The sequence below is a fragment of the Xenopus laevis genome, chromosome 5S (genome assembly GCF_017654675.1).
Source record: "Xenopus laevis strain J_2021 chromosome 5S, Xenopus_laevis_v10.1, whole genome shotgun sequence".
NCBI classification, from domain to species: Eukaryota; Metazoa; Chordata; class Amphibia; order Anura; family Pipidae; genus Xenopus; species Xenopus laevis.
The window spans coordinates 49,308,539-49,326,739 of record NC_054380.1 but is presented as its reverse complement, the minus strand read 5'-3'; the positions used below and the strand labels follow the sequence as shown (position 1 = coordinate 49,326,739).

The 18,201-nt window shown below is 37.0% G+C and overlaps 1 protein-coding gene across 7 annotated transcripts in view; it reads right to left on the bottom strand.

The window, feature by feature from the left end:
- Positions 1 to 18,201, bottom strand: part of map7.S (microtubule associated protein 7 S homeolog) — a 73,754-nt gene that overhangs the window by 23,530 nt on the left and 32,023 nt on the right. For 5 of the 7 annotated variants that reach the window (XM_041564519.1, XM_018265315.2, XM_041564517.1 and 2 more), the window contains exons 4-7: positions 13,807 to 13,970; positions 12,992 to 13,109; positions 8,505 to 8,615; positions 4,579 to 4,692 (exon numbers count right to left, since the gene is read on the bottom strand). In XM_041564519.1, the coding sequence (XP_041420453.1) occupies positions 4,579 to 4,692; positions 8,505 to 8,615; positions 12,992 to 13,109; positions 13,807 to 13,970 (507 nt within the window). The remainder of the gene's footprint in view (positions 1 to 4,578; positions 4,693 to 8,504; positions 8,616 to 12,991; positions 13,110 to 13,806; positions 13,971 to 18,201) is intronic. The other 2 variants (XM_041564522.1, XM_041564520.1) reach the window with 1 other exon arrangement.

Sequence of the window (18,201 nt, the reverse complement as noted above, 5' to 3'; positions counted from 1 at the left end):
CTGAGAGGGTATTGAAGACTGGGCTCGCTAATCCCTCCTCGCTATAACCTTACCCGAGTTGACATTATGTCAATCATTTCCATGTGTTCATATATCCATGTATAGCTATCTTACAGGCATAAGTGTGTGTTGCCATACTTTGGCCCAATTATATACAAAGGTCATACACTGACCCGCAATGCCGTTCGGTCCATCTGGTCCGCTCATATACCGTGGGTCACCAGTATTTTGCTGCAAATGAGAATGTAGTGGGGAAACAGGTATCACTGTGAATACAAACCCATACAACTATCTCAATTTACGATAACCGTTTATTAGCTGCTGACCTCGTGTCTATTCAGCTTCCGTACCTAACCTTGCTTTTAAATATATGTAATATACACTTTTTTTGCTTCATATCATTTTTAGTTGGTTATTAGTAAAAGTTAAGTTTTATCTTTTACCATTTGGGACCTCAGATCAAAAGAGTGGGAAGGTGCAATACTATGGGTCATACTTTTTTCCTTTTTCTGTTTCACTATATATGTTTTATGACCTTGCACACCACTAATTGTTATTAAACCTCTATCAATGGATGGTGCTACCTACTCTTTCTTTGACGGATCTATAATCTATAATGGGATCTATAATCCCAAAACCCATCATCTAGAAAGCTCTGAAATACCGAATTGACAAACAGTTCTATTTTAGTAATGAATTCTTGTTTTTGTCCAATTTCCTTTTTTCTGTAATAATAAATATGATGCTTGGTGGTCAATACAATAGCATTAATCTATAATTCTCCTGAACAATGCTAGGAACAGTAACACCAAAAAATTAAAGTGTTTTAAACTAATGAAAATATAATGCACTAGTCCCTTGCCCTGGTAAAATTGGTGTATTTGTTTCAGAAACACAACTACAGTTTATATAAACAAGCTTCTATGTAGCCACCAGGGCAGCCATTTCATGCACAGGAGACACAGTAGATAACAGATACGTTCTAAAGAATCCCATTGTATACTACAGAGCTTATCTGTTATCTACTGTGTATCCTGTGCTTTTTCATCTTGTTCCAGTTTCTGAAGCAAACAGTTTTACCAGTGCAGCACAACAGTACATTATATTTTCATTACTTTAAAACACTTGAATGTCTTGGCATTACTGTTCATTTAAATGTATTTTAGTAACTTTAAGGAACAGTTTTCTAATATATGGAAATGGCCCTTATTTAAAACTCCCAGGTCACAAGCATTTCAGTTAACGGACCCCATACCCATGTATTATGGACAGTGACACCCAGCAACTAGAAATCAGGTGTGTTTTGCGACTAGATTTTACAATTTTTTTCATTTCTTGCCTATTTTTTCCCCTTGTATTTTGGTTAGATAGCACTTATTTTAGTAGTATAGAAGACTTAAAGGGGACCCGTCACCCAAAAAAAAACAAACCAAATCCTATTTTATCACATTAGTCAAGCAAAATGAACTATAATTACACTATATAAATTATTTAAATCTTTTTTCATTCAGTCTGGGAATTCATAATTATAACAAGCAGGCAGCAGCCATTTTGTGGACATTGTTATTAAGACAAGCCTTGTATCATCTCAGAATCTTGTTTGTGCAGCAGAATGGGGGACCCGATGTCCATCCCCATGTCCTGGCTACACAATTAAATGGTAAAGAGAACGGGGGAATGTGTGGAGTGCAGTGACATCTAGAAAGTGCTGAATGGAAAGTGAAAGTGATTGTCTGCCCCGCCTCTATGCCACTGGCATAGAGGAGGGGCAGACAATATTTGATTGACAGCTGAGATTTTTAAATGAGTTTACAACAGCTATGAATGCTTTAATAAAAAATAGAAATTGTATTTCATGTTTAATTTGAAAAGGACTTTTATTATACAGATTATTGTGTCTGGATGACAGGTCCACTTTAACCAAATTTATTATCAATAGCTGACACAGTTCAAGGGATGTAAGCATTTAAGCTAATAAGGCTCCAGGATATGATGGAATGTACACATGAGTACTTAGAGACTTAGTTTAGTTTTTACCAGGCATTACTTCTAATATTCTCAGGCTCAGGCACAATGGTAAACAAGAGATAGAAAAAGTGTAATAGCCAACACCATCATACTGTATAACTTTATACAAGTAAACTAAGTGCCTGAAACAATTGAAAAAAAAGTAATATAGGAAATTGCTTTCTTGGGTTTGACATTATTTTGTGTATATACTGTATGTATGTGGTCATGGCAATTGTATATGAGTAAAAACACAACCGAGTTTTCTGGAAAGCTTACATTTCAAGTGAATCTAAGGGTTTAATGTGGATAACAAGTCATCTGTTTGCTGTGGGGACCACAAATCTAATTACTGTATGGGAGAAATACTTTAAACAAGATGTGAACAATAGGTTAGGCAGAGTCCTTTTTAACTGGCTCCCGTATATTCAGTTAGGATGTTAGCTGTTGGGGTAGGTATGAAAAACCTGCATAAAAATGGACACTGGACAGTAGTCGGGGTGGACAGCTTCAGAAACTGAGACTGGAGAGTGAGCCATGTTAGGACTACTGGACAAAAGAAAGCTGACCTCAATGTTTCTTTCATTTTATGGTAATTTGTAATTATAATGTGTATTTATCTGTGTCTGTAAATATTGCAAAATTGATATACAATTTGTTTTATATTATTTTGACCCGGAAGTGTTTAAATACATGCCTACATACATACACTGCTTAGAGTGGCCACTGTAAGAACTCCTAAAATGTGAGGCATTTTGGATACATCAGTAAAACTGTGTGGCCCATAGGGGCCTTAATGGGCAGCTGGATCTGAAAAGCTTTCTAACATGATTTTTTAAAACATAGTTAACTCTTGTTCACCTGTGCCGTTTTTCTCATTTGTTATTAACAATATAGTATATCAAGATGTTACACAGTACATGTATAAATCTTTGTATCCTTTTTTTATTTCTGGTTAATTTGGCTACAGGGTTCATTTTATCTATTGTAGCCCAGTTTGCTACATTTTTCCACAGTGAAATGGACTACAGTGGATGTTACCATGAAAACACAATAATAAAGACAAATAGTGTAAGAATCAACTGAATTTATAGAGATGCAATTATGTACTATGTAATGTATTTTGGCTTTCATTTTGATTTGTGTAGCCATTTGAACATATACATTTACATTCAGATAAGAATGCCTGGGTGTGTGTAGCAACAAAAGTGGGGTTTTCCAAAGACTCAAAAGCAAAGTATATAAATACAAAGTCAATTATTAGGAGATAAATGGCCTAACATGTTTTGTGCGTATTGTGCCTGTTGGGGCACTTACTCATATGCTCAAGGTGTTAGGCCATTTTTTCCTAATAAACGACTTTGCATTTTAAATATACTTTGTTCTTGAATTTTTGGAAAAACCCACCATAAAGCTGATTTCCCATTATTGATCCTCAGACTGGGATGGACCATGGAGTTTCCTTTAATCTCTACTTAAAAATGAATTGTTGAATGTACAGGGTGTGGTACCCTTATTATTCTTCTTATTTTTATTGTGGGCTTACATGCACCATTTTTCTGCTCTCTTTTGTGTGGCAATAAATTATTTAGAAATTCAATAAAAAGCATAGCACTTCAATTAAGGGCAAAAACATCTTAAAGTGAAACAATTTTTTTCTTTTCTGAGACCTTTGTTAAAGTGACAGTAACAAGCAGTATCCAGAACTGTATTCCACTCCACAAAAAAACAACATGAAGAAGGAATTTGTGGTTGCTAGGCAACAGTATAAACGGAGATGAAAAAAGTGTTAAAAACATCATGTCCAGTAAAACAGTAGTATTGGACAGGGTTAATATCAGCTCAACTGTATGTAAAAATGATAAAGTGACACAAAACAAATTTCCATACAATTTCAATTATAAACAATTTGAAAATAGCAGCTTTCTTTACCAGCACACTTAAAATAATTTTAAAAAAATAGGACAAAGTAGCAGAGTAAGAAAAATGTTTGCAGTATAGGAGAGCTCCAAGAGGAAAATGTATGTTTTGTCTTGTGGAAAAACATAAAAAAATGTAAGTACCCAGTCCAAAAAGAAATGCATAACTTTCAAACCAGGATTAATAAAAGAAGGTCAAAATTAGAAACTTCCCCATAGCAGTGTGCACTTGACTGTTTACCCTACATATAACACATTTGTGAGTGTCATGTTTAAACGTATCAGCTTGCCTGGGCGCACACAGCCCCGCACTCAACGTGTATTGTATTTATATTAATGTGAGCTTATACAGTATGTATACAGTTTTACACTCTGTAATAATAAAAAAATATATATTTATGATTATTACAGAGGGTAAACCCTCTAATCCCTAATGTAAATCAGTGATGCTGGGAGATACTCTGAAGGATTGGACTTGATGGACAGCTGTCTGTTTTTACCCTGATTAAAAATTCAACTACGTATGTATATAAATTAAAGTAAGTTAAGAACTATTTTTCAAGCATGTCCAAACATGTACTGGTATTAACATATTAAAAAAACATTAATAGTGAGTTCACACCTATTCTTCTCTATTTGTTCATTAGTTTACCTGTGTCTCCAGACAGGGCTGCTGTGCTTTTACTCCGTACCAGATGTGAATGTGTGGGCATCAATAGTCTGCTGACGAAGTTACTCCCCTGTTGACTTAGAGGGGGTTGGTGAGCTAAATTTAGGTATTTAAAACAAGATTTAGCACATGTAGTAGTTAAGGGTTATTTAAATGTACCAAAATAATTTTATTAAAACACAGACATATAGGAGAACATCCAGTCTTATATTCATTCAACATTCTTAACTGTATATGTGGCCTATCATTATAGCTGCATAACTGAAAAAAAAATATTACATAGGCTGTATCACAGATCCGCCACCTCAGGTGCACATTACGTTGGGTATTGCTGTAATGGTTAGACACTCCAGCACTGAGTCTATTGCTAACCCTGCACACAAATTAGAAAAAAGTGCAATCACACCCCCAACTACCCTTACAACACATTAAAACACTGCCCCTCCCCCAATATAGGCTGTAAGAGAAGCTATAAACTAACATCAACTACACTCTGATTCACAGAAATCAAAGGATTCCTTTCCTCCAATTCACCAAGCACTCCAACTATAAAAGAATAGATGTACATTTAATCACGCACTTTCTGCTATGAGCCAAATAGTTAATGGACAAACTTTTAATTCCAGCAAAAGGTAATTTTTTTGCTCTTTCTAGCAAAAGTTTGTTTAGAGCATCGTTAGCTTTAATATACAAATTGAAGTACAAAAGGACATGCAAATACAGCTTTACAAACAGTAAATCAATTAAAAAGAAATAACACAAAGAAATTATATACATTACTATTTAGTAAGTCCCTTTGTGTCACCGATACAAAGTGAAAACTGGACATGCACAACTGGGTCCCCAAGGTGTTATTGGCAGCTTTTCACGTCCTTCAAAACATTTTTATATTCTGTGAGCATCATTTGTAAATGAGTATTCCCACTTCCAGAACTTATAACTGCATTTATTTATTCCACGTGTTTAATTAAATGTAATTTCTAAGCCTATTGGGGAATGGTGGAGATCTGGAAGAACCACCAAGGTTATGGAATAAAGGTGAGCTTTAAATCGAATGCAAAAATTGCACTGTCCTTGATTTGGGATACAATGGCTTAGGTCAGAACATAAAATATGAAGATTCTGACAGAATGTCCACTTCAGCACCCGTATCTACGTTGTAAGGAATATCTGTCCCATTAGTGGACAGTGTAATGTACCATTCTGTTTTGTGTAGATTAGTTGTATGTACTGTATGCTGACAATGTTAAAATCACTGACCGTGCCAGTTTGTACTGCATGTATTTATGTGGTTGATCTACACATTTTCTGAAAATGATTCGCTCTGACGCAACTGGTTTTCCATTTGCAGGGCATTGCATGTATTCATGTGACTCTTCTGTTCTGCACTTCGCCAGAAGTATGGAGAGTGGTGATGATCCTTCCTTCCCATCCTTTGATGTCCTCTCTCAGCAATTGACTATTTTAATGTAAGCCATGAATGATCTGCTGGATTTTTTCTGCATACTGCTCCTTTTGTATACCATGCTATACCCAGTTTGAAGAAAAACAGCAATTTCTGACTTTCTTCAACAGTTGTCAGATTATGTTTTTACTGAAACCTCATACCTCCAATGACTTTTTCCAATGACCTAAAGAGGCCCTTCATTTTTTTCATCAAAGCAGACACCCTGTAGAGGAGTAAATAGTGGTTTTCCATAGAAATGCCGCAGACACTGAATGGAATAACAAGGTCTTGAAACCCTAAAGGATGAAGTTGTCCATGTTTGAGTCCATGGTGATTTGTAAGAACTTTATAGATTTAATCATGCAGATTGACTGATGTCCCAGGGTCCCGGCTCTTTTCTAAGGCTGCCCATGTCTGTAGCCACCTGTTGATGCTCAATTAGCAGTTAAATGTATGCCTGTACTGTGATCTGCAGTTGTGTTCATTTTGGTGAATCATATGCAATTCAAAATTTAAATCTTTCTACTGCTACATACCGAATTAATCTTAATAAGGTGAAATAAACCTCATTTTCTTTGTCATTTTCTGCTGATCTTCAATTTAAAGACTTTTCAATTTTTGTCATTTTCATTCCAAAATATTTATCACTAAAAGCTGTTCATCATGTCTTAGCAGGTCATATGCATATGGGAGTTCAGTAGACCTCACTAAAAGTTTCTTTTACTGGCTGAAGACTTGTGTCTGATTTAAAGAAGACATATTGTGCAAAAAACAAGTTTGTGCCAGTGCATATATATTAATATAAAAGAAATGTGCTAATAAAACTAGTGTTTCAAAAATGTCTGCAAAAACACTACTAGTCCCTCCCATCTGTTCCACTTCCTGCTGCCTCCATTCCCAGGCTGTGCAGGAGAGCCACCGGGACTCAGTACACTGCACTGTAGGAACCAATCAGCACGGCGACTGACCTGGTAGGGAACTGAAGCCTGTCTTTGATTGTGTGACTGCAGGGCTGTGATTGGCTATCCTCCTCCAACTGTACTTCTGGCAGGGCCAATTAGGAAAAATGGACAGGGACTATAGCAGATTTATAGAGAACTCCAATAAAGGGTCCATTTTTTAAAGATTATTATTCATTTTTATCCCAAAGTAAGACCAGCACCATACGGTAAATTATACATTATTGCCTACAAGATTGGGGGCGGGGTTTTTTCACTAATTCTATATATTTCCTTTAAAAACTCTCATTATAAATCTTTGGGATATCTTCAATTCCTAACAATTTTGGGCTACAAGTATATTTTTTTGTTGATTTACCTCTTTCTCATGGTTGCAACATAATCTGTGGTTTTAGATTGATTGTTCAAAATTACATTCCTCTCACTTGACTTTGGTTACAGCTAGTTTTTTTTTACTAAAGAGATTGTTTGTTTACACAAAATCTCAGATAAAATTGCTTGACTGTGGGGTCCAGTTCATGACTACATTTTGGAAGGTGCTTTGCCAGTCTTGAAAGCGGATCTGTCACCTACACATAAAAAGCTGTATAATCAAAGTCCTTTGCAAATTAAACATGGAACCCAAATTATTTTTTTCATGAAAAGATCCATAACTGTTATAAAGGTGTTAAAATATCTGAGCTGTCAATCATATATTGCCTGCCCTGCCTCTATGCCTGAGGCATAGAGGTGGGGCAGTCAATCACTTTCACTTTCCATTCAGCAATTCCTCCATGTCACTTCACTTCTCACATTGCCTCTTCCCTTTTCAGGCTCTATAATTGTTTAGGGAATTTTGCATTTGCATTAGGTCCCACATTCCAGTGTATACACAAGATTTTGGGGTGATACACAATTATTAATAACAGTCTTAATAACAGTGTTCACAAAATGGTTCCTGCCTGCCTGCTGTGATTGTGTAATTTCAAAACTGATGGAAGCAAAATGTAAATAATAAATATAGTGTAAGTAAAGTTTACTTAACTAACTAAAATTTCCCCTTTAAATATCAAGTTAAATAACTTATCTTTTCTACCATCCTGACTATCTGTTTCTATATCATAGCAAACCAGTTTATGCCTACAAACTCTTAAGTACTGGCTTGGTTACTCTGCATCTGAACTCAACCTCTAAATAACTCAGGCCTTGAGGTGCCGGTGGGAGACATACAGTAGGAGAAGGTATTTCTAATCAAGCTCATCAACTAAGCCTGATAACTTTTTTGAATGGTCTTTGAAGGCAAGCTTACATCCACTGTAAAAAGCTATGTGCTGTTCTTTTTGTTAGAGAGCACTGGAGCTAAAATATAATTTACCAGAAATAAAGTTTGGCACTATGTTTGGTACCAAAAATGTTTTTTTCAATCCCTGCAAATAAGACTTATTTCAGAGTTCTAAAATAAATTCATGTTAGGATAGCAGGGTTCAGAATAACATAATCTGGGTTCTTCCATGGCACTGTACCTTTGTCTGGAGAATGAAGTAATGTTGCAGATGATGTGGACAGTCGCTTATTAATAACTGGATCAAAATGTTTTGAAAGGTTCATCGTTGAAACTGATCTCCTGTCTGGGTCTAAAGAAAATGCAGATATTACAAGATAGGTAAAGTAATCAAATAAGTAAATGTTTTGGCTGGCAGACCTGCACTGCAATAGTACAGCTGTACATAGGGAAGAGTTACATTGTTCATTTGGTTAAGGAAACAAGACAACACAACACAAACAAATTTGAGCTTTTTATAATTATATATTTAGAAAGACATGGATAGAAGGGATAGAAGTGTTTGGATTCCTAGTAGGGATGCACCGTATCCTAACCTTTTTTTTGCCTTTTAGTGCCAGGTCAAACCAAGTATGGACCCTTAAAATGTGACATTAGATCATATGATTGTATAAAATTCAGATTTTTTTGCTTGTACAAAGCACATGCATGCCCCGGCTAAATTATACTTATTTGCATATGCAAATAAGGATTTGGATTGTGGATTTGGCAGAATGTTTTCTTTCCAGATATATACAGTATGGGCCACATTTACAATGCCCCACACAGTGTGCAAAATGCAAAAAAGGCTGCAATTGTCAATTTCTTGTACGTTTTCCACTGTTTGTGGCATTGTTCAAATAGCTGCAGGCCTATTGCTCCATTTCATGTCACAGAGATCTGTGGCTTCACTTATACAGAACTAACTGCAGGGGGTGGCAAGTAGGCATCCTTCCCTCCTGTCCCCACCTCGGGCATCATTCAAGGTGGAAGAGGCCCAGCCCACATCGCTTCTCCTCACACTGCTTTTTGCATGGAGCAAAAGATTCTTGATCCCACACTCCATGTCGAGAGAAACAACCCTAGGGGTGCAAGTGCTGGGAAATGCATACCTTAGTGCTCTTGCACTTGCACCCAATAGGGTTGTAAATTACATTATTTGCCACTTTTACTTTTTTTTCAGTAGTATAAATATCTGCCATGAAATAAGTATGCACAATGTACATTTTGGAGTCTCTACATGCCAGATACTTTGGTGATCCTATGTATACTGGGCATCAAAATGTTCAGTGGACCCCTGGCATTTATATTTAAGATATTTTATCTTGGAACCTAAGATGGGGGTAAGATGCCAGAAAGTGCACACATTAAAGTGATTTTAAGATATTTCATAAAAAACACAGATTTTAGGAATTTTGAGACTCTGTAGTATGGTTACCCATTTTGATTCACTCAAATAAGTTCCTTCCAAAAATATATGGTTTTCTGGGGCAATTGGTTAGCACTAATTTCATTTTGGTGTCTCTACATGATACTTTGGTGATCCTATGCACAATGGGCATCAAAGCCAGGGCATTCATGCCAGGGGTGTAGGAAGACTGTCTCCTGATCCAACATTCTGTTCATAACTACTACAGGCTAATTTAACCCTTGTCCTTCCCATCTTGCTCCTACCAGCATATATTATTAAAGGTATTAACTCTGTCCAGGTGCAGTAGCCGATATCAACCAATAGGAGTCAGTAAAAACTAACTGCTCATTGTTTGCTATAGGTTACTGCACCTAGGCAAACTTTCTTATTTCATGACCCCACCAGCTTCTTGATGCCTTTCAGTCAGGTTAAGCATTTGTTGTTTATTTGCCAAATGCTTGGCATCTTTCTGTTACCTGCTATCATGCCTGCCCCCAATCATTGTCACAAAAAGAAAACACAGGGTCTAAGGATATACAGTAGCTTCCCTTTTAGCCAAGAGCCATGTGTAATAACTGAAATTCCACAGTAACATTTGAGTTAACGTTGAAGAAAAAATTATGTCAGCCGTTAGCTCAAAATATAATTAATTAGCTCAAAAAGTTTTCAGTTATTCAGAAAAAGGTGGGGAAAAACTCTTAACCCACAAAAGAAGAATTTTCTTCTTGCTAAACAATGACAAATGAACAAATGAACCAGACACTGGTAGTCTTTAGCCATTACCTCAGTTAAATGGTTGTCCCTAAAATATATAGAGGAGATGCAAAATTTTTAAATCTGCAGATTAACTCTGAGGAGGTCTCTGAGCCAATACCAGCCTTCACTATTTGGGAAGCTTCAGGCCCGGACAGTATCCTCACTGACTGGTATAATATTATGGGGACATAGTTATACCAAAATTGTGTGCCTTACTCAATAACATACCACAAAATTCACTATTCCTGGATGCCACCAAAGTAGCCACAATTATACTTATTTTGTCAAGGTGTTGGCCAGTATACTAGCAAATCTAACAAGTGATTGAAAACTTGATCCAAAAATCCAGCCCTGCCCAGCCAGCAGAACAAAGCCATCCACTAGTAAGATTAAATTATTTTCCTCAAACTCTCTGGAATATGGGCTCTAAATTAAATTCTGTGCAATTGAGACCACTTTATAGGAGGAGTACTACTTACCTCATTAAACTTTAAAACTTTGAAGATAGTGGGGCTCATTTATCAACACTGGGCAAATTTGCCCATGGGCAGTTACCCATAGCAACCAATCAGTGATTAGCTTTTTAAAGCCAGCTGCAAGTAGAACAATGCATGCAACAACCTGATTTGCCCAGTGTTGATAAATGACCCCCACTGACTATTTTTGGAGAACTACAATTCTCACACAAAGACTCTATGAATTTGTACTAAATTAATTTTGGGTCCTAGTCGGCCAGGCTTTAATTGATTAATAATTAAGAACTTTTAAAAAGGTTAATACAATTTCTATATTTATACATCACCTGGGTTTTTAATCACATCTTTTAAATTAATTATTCTCTAAATTTAAATTTATACAAACAGATCAAACAGGAGACCCCTCTCATACACCTCCGCAGTCATAAATTCGGAGTCTTTGATCTCCTAGACAAATTTAAGACTTTTCTGGTTCAGAAAAATGTCTAGAACTGTCCATGTCACTTCTTATTGTAAAATGCACGAACATGGAGAGCTCGACCCAATCCCAAGTAAATCACTTGTTGTAGATGTAGGGTGCTTATCCGAAAGGCCCCTCCCTTGCATAGGGGTCAGTGGGATAATAGCAAAGAAATTCGGATGCACACCTGTTAGTTGCAATTGTGTCCAAACGGTGATTTATTAAAGCCCAAAATATACATCACAAAAGGGCCTTTATAGGGAACTCTTGGTATGTATTATAATATTAATTAGCCACAAATGGACTCAGGTACACACAGACTCATGCACACATACACAGACACACAGGCACGCACAGACTCAGGCACACATACACACAGGCACACATACACACAGGCACTCACAGACTCAGGCACACATACACACAGGCATGCACAGACTCAGGCACACATACACACAGGCAGGCACAGACTCAGGCACGCACACACTGAGACACACACAGACTCAGGCACAGTAATCAACTCCAATTTATACAGCAATTGTACTAGTCATATTGTATGGCTTAGTTCTGACAATCTGTAATCACTATCTCTCTCCTCAGTAATACTGACAGTGTGACCCTTAGTGTCACAGCATATCTGGCTCTGCAGTTGCACATAATGGCCCCCCACATGATAGGATGAAATATCTAGACCAGTGTGAGAATTTACAGTTGCAGCAGCTGTACCAGGGTGGGAGAGTGAAGGAGCCGATGAAGGTCCTGCACCTTCAGTGACATCATCAGCTGCAGCCCTTGCTACAGAAACAGCTCACTTCTTAGCTCTGCCTGTGCCCCATCAGGGGAGGGAGACTGAAGGCCCGCCCCTGTCGTGACATCATCAGCTCCGTACAGCTGAGGCTGCAGAAACAGCTCACATCTTAGCTCAGCCTGGGCCCCAAGGTCCCTGGTGCAGTCGCACCTGCTGCACCACTGGTAGTTATGCCACTGTGACTGATCGACTCAGAAACAGATATAGTCTCAGTTGTTACTGAACCTTTCTTCTTTCATCTTTCCCTATACATGTCACTTTGATCTAAAACAATTAATTTAAAACATTCAAAATGCAGTTGCATGTCATCAGTGAGCAAAAGTTAAATAAACTGTGTATTTATATATATTTACTAAATACAATGTAATAGTGTGTCTGTATATGTGTGTGTGTTGTTTGAATGTAATAGGGACATTAAATTGCAAGCTCCATTGGAGAAGGGAATGTTTTAAATAATTAAAATTCTGTAATTTTTCACATTTCACATTTCATTACATTGATGCAACTTTAATATAATAAATACCTTAGGCTAATACTAATGATATTCATAGATATCCAATCAGTGGTGTAAATAGATATTATAGGGCCCACAGCAAATTATTTTTCCAGCCCCCAAAATGTTTATAGGTTGACCTGATTTATCAAGATTTATTGAAATTGTATATGAATTAGGGCCTCATGGGGGCCCTATACCTCCTGGGCCCCGAGCCGCAGGATCTGCTTGCTCTGTCATTATTACTCCAATGACATCCATTAGAAAAAAGCCCAGTTTATTTACCCGAGCTGTTTGCATCTGTGCTGCTTTGCAGAGTTCCAACCCAGGACCATCTACTGTTTTTCTCCTTCAACTTCTGATTCCTTTCTGTTGTACGCTTTATAACCGCTTCATGGCGTTCCTTGAGTGGAAAAGGAAAACAATCTTTAACATATAAACAACCTATAGGTGTACCAATTCGAAAAGCAACCACTTAACTTATATATAACACTATATAGTGTTACTATAACACTATATGGCTTATTTACTGAAATTTGAATTTCTATTTTTGTCAAAATCAAAAAAAAATCAAGTACATTTTTTTTTAAACTCAAAAGATTAGAGATTCTAATACAACAATTTGTCATGTAAAAGCTGTGGAGGTCCTATAGATGTCAATGGGAGCTGCTCGGACCATTTGTAATTCGGACTTTTAGGTATTTTTTGCTAGTAATTGTCATTGTCATTTTTAGCACATCGTTCAGCTTTTTTTTCATTTGTGCTTTTTTATATCCAGGTCTTTTAACAACTTTCATGACATTCGTGGTTTTAGATAAAAATTTGATTATTTGTGGTTTCTAAAACCTCTAAAACCACTAAAATAACAATGTTGATAAATAGGCCTCTACAAGTAGACTGTAGATTGTGATGCCATTCCTGCAGGTTAATTTTTATTATGTTGTTGTTTGTTAATAATGCATAAGATCCACTGACATAAGTTTACAATAACATATGCAGAGTAACCGGTGTAGGAATCATTCTTTACATGAAATGAGACTGTTTCCTGGTTAGAATAGAAAAAAAACAGATGAGAGTTTAAGCTCAAAGTGGGACTTTACCTTTTCTTCTTCCAACTTTAACTTTCTCTTCTCATCTACAGCTGCTTTCCTTCTTTCTTCTTTCATCCTCTGCTCTTCCAGCTTTTTCTTACGCTCCTCTAGGTGCTTCTCATAGTGTTGCCGGGCTCGTATTTCCTTCTCTAACCATAATGACTCTCTGGCAGCTAAAAAGGCAAAATAAAAAAAGTGTACAAAACATATTTTTAGTCATTATTATTTGCAGAAAGCAAAGTATAGACAAAGTAGCAACTATTATTGAAGGCTGGTTGTGCTTGAATTCAAATATTATTTGGTGACCCTTGCAAACTCATTGACTACTAATGTTGAATGAATCCCACTGTGTTTGGTTTTTATTTTCACAAGCAAGTTTTAACATAAGTATGTAGGTAAAATCATTAACTTTTTTGAAGAAATTACATACAAGGTCTTAACAAGATGGTGTTGTGCCAACTGCTTTTAGAAATTAAAGGAGACAGACTGACTCTTCAAACAGTTGATGTGCCATCTCTTGTCTACTCTGTTCTGCAGCAAATCAAATAGTAAGGATATGCAGCAAAAAACAAAAGTCTTGTGACTTGATGGCACATCATGACATGAAAGTTTTTCAAATCTAGTCATATGTGCTGTTGGTAACTGCCTCAAAGGCTTAAATTAGAAGGTCTTGTCTTAGCAGGAGTTGCCATGGAATCACTATTGCTAATCTTTGGAGCTCCTCTTGCTAGAGCAGTGGGCTTGTGGGCAACATGGTGCTCATCAACCGCTTGGATGTTGCTCCCAGAGGCTACAAAGCAGGTGCTTTTTTTTAATTCATGGCTTGGAATGCATAAAACCAGATGTCCTGCCAAAAAGAGTCTCTTGTAGGCTGCCAATCCACATAGGGCTACCAATAGTCAATCACAGACCATAATAGTCACCCCAAGAACTTGCATGCTTGTGTTGCTCTCCATCTTTTTTTTACATTTGAATGTGGCACACTTAAAAAAAGGTTGGGATCCCTGTGCTAGAGGAATGTAGAGCGATATCAACATATCTATTATGGGTAAGATGCGGGGGCGGGGATAAGAGGTATCATGAATTATCATGTGTATCTCTGTATTATATGGTAGCCATCATTTTTAAATGTATTTTACATTCCAAGATCATTGTTATATTATTCTTTTTTTACTTCTTGCAATTATTATTTGGCATTGGCACAAATTTAAAAAGTGATTCTTTAATTTTAACTGTGAAATTTTGTAAACATTAAAAGCTGTAAATGACTATACATTAGTATTGTTCCAGTGCATCTAGATGTTTTTTACTGCAGGGGGTGCATATTGTTGCTTAGCAATATGATGTTATGCTTGACCTGTATCCCCGTGCACCATCTTCCCTACAATTCATGTGTGTTAGCACAAATGTGCAGCATTTATTACATAGGCATAGTGTGAAATAAAATGAAAGCTTATTCGATGTACCTTAATTAATCATTGCTGTATCAAAAATGACAAAGTGTTTATATAATCCTAATGTCTCAATTGTACCCTAACCTTTAGTTTGTAAACTCTAATCTCTAGGTCCTTCTAACCCTATTGTACTCTGTAATCCTTGTTTGTTTTCCACCATTTATTCCCTGTTTGCTATAACTGCAGTAAAGCACTGCATATCTTGACAGCGCTATATATATAAATGATGATGATGATGATGATTTATTACATAGGCATAGTGTGAAATAAAATGAAAGCATGGTAAAAAAAACTGTTGATATCACTATGATATAAACCATGTCAACAATGTATGAGTGCAGAATTAAAAAGACTGTCACCTACACATAAAAAAACTGCATAATGAAAGTCCTTTCCAAATTAAATATGGAACCCCAAAAAATTTTTTAATTAAAAAATCCATACCTGTTATAAAGGTGTTTAAATATCGAAACTGTCAATCAAATATTACCTGCCCCGCCTCTATGCCTGTGGCATAGAGGAGGGGCAGTCAATTACTTTCACTTTCCTTTCAGCACTCCCTAGATGTCACTGCTCTCCTCACATTCCCCCTTCCCTCCTCAGGCTCTATAATTGTGTAGGGCACTGCACATGGACATTAGGTCCCTCATTCTGGTTCATACACAAGATTTTGGGGTGATACACAATTTCCCTTAATAACCGTGTCCACAAAATGGCAGCTGCCTGCTTGCTGTGATTGTATAATTCCAAAACAGAAGGAAACAAAATTTAAATAATAAATACAGTGTAAGTAAAGTTTATTTTGCTCAATAAACATGATAGAAAAGAATTTGAAATGATTTCTTAGGGTGACAGGTCCCCTTTAAATGAGACAATAGTACCACAAAAATTTGAACATTTATTAAGAAAAAAAATCATAAAAGTATGAAGAGATAAAGTTCTGTCCACACAAATCCTTGCAAGTTGTACCACCTACACTGCTTCAAATATAAGTTATTTTCCTCTAGTCTGAAGGGGTGGCCTCTGGTGCGGTGTTGAGTTTATGCCCTTTTGTATGCACGAAAGTACTTTATTTGCTTTAGTGGCCACAGAATGTCACTGTCTAGAATTTGACAACTTGTTATCTACAAAAACCCCTACATCCTTCTCAGTTAAGGAAACTCACAACACACTGCCATTTAGTGTATAACTTACATTTATATTATTTTTGCCAAAGTGCATAACCTTGCATTTATCAACACTGAACCTTAATTTCCAGTTTGCTGCCCGATTTTCCAATTTAGTCAAATCACTCTGCAAAGTGGCAGCATCCTGTATAGAACCTATAGTTCTGCACAATTTAGTATCATCAGCAAAGATAGAAACACTTTCAATGCCCACCTCCAGGTCATTAATAAAAAATTTGAAAAGCAAAGGACAAGTACAGGGCCCTGTGGTACTCCACTAACAACACTGGTCCAATTAGAAAATGTTCCATTTACCACCACTCTTTGTAATCTATCTTTTAGCCAGTTCTCTATCCAGGTACAAATACTATGTTTCAGGCCAATACTCCTTAATTTAACCAGTAACCTTCTATGTGGCACTGTATCAAATGTTTTAGCAAAGTTAAAGTAGATCATATCCACTGCCATCCCAGAATCGAGATCAAGGTCCCTGTTCACCTTCTCATAAAATGAAATGAAATTCGTCTGGCAAGATCTACTGTGCATAAAACCATGCTGGCACAAACTCATAGTATTATGATTAGCAATGAAGGCCAGTATCTTATTACTTAATACCCCTTCGAAAAGCTTTCCTACCACTGATGTTAGACTAACCGGCCTATAGTTTTGAGGTTGAGAACAAAGTAAAGTGAAAGTAGTTTGGCAATCACAGAACTAAGCGCTCTAAGTAGCAGCAGCAGCAGGATAATGAGGCAGTTAGCTGGGTGAAAGTTAGAAAATCTAGTGTGGACAAAAGGAAAAGGGAGGCTGCTCCAGGGTTTATACATCCCAACAGATTTGCCAGATTGTTTGCAGAAGACGGGCATGTGAACTCTGGATTGGCAGTTCTAGATATGGCTCATCTCTCTAACTGCCAGGAGACCAGTTTCTCTAGTAGTGATGGGGAGAGAGCAGAGCCATGCCTAAATAGATCGTGGTTGTATTATTAGGAAACTGCCGTCCTCCTTGTACCTGATAAACGTTTCTGATGTCCGAGCTAACTTTAAAGCCTTAAAAGAATGTTTTTCTTACCCACCTCAACACCAACACTTCTATTAAACTCCCTCACTCCTCCCCGTGACCCCTTACTAATCCTACTGCCCAGTCTATCGTAGCTTCCCCATAATATCCTAGCTCATCCACCCCCCTTGACTAGTTTAAACACTTCTCCAAACTCTTAGCCATTCTTTCCCCTAGCACAGTGGACCCCCTTCCACTGAGGTGCAAGCCGTTACAATTAAATAGGTTGTACCCCAATGAAAAATCAGCCCAGTGCTCTAGGAACCCAAACCCTTCCTTCCTACACCAAGACTTTAGCCACACATTTAGCTCCCACTGTCTTCCTAAACTTACACATGGCACGGGCAAAATTTCAGAAAAAAATACATTGGAAGACCTTCCCTTAATCTTAGAGCCTAGACCCCTGAACTCACTCTTTAAGGTCTTCCAACTACCATTAATTTTGTCGTTAGTACCAATATGTACTAAGACAGCTCTGTCGTGCCCAGCCCTACCTAATAATTTGTCTACCCGATCAACCACATGCCGAACGCTGACAACAAATTGTTCGTAAAGTGGCAACGATAGAAAATAAAGAATTTATTGCTTTGCAGACAAAGACTAAGCCCCAACAAAATTTGTAAAAGTACATTAACAGTAAAGAGATTTAATTTCATTATAATTTAAAGTAGAAGGAAAAGCTAAAATTAAGTAAGCTTTATCAGAATGGTCTATATAAATACACC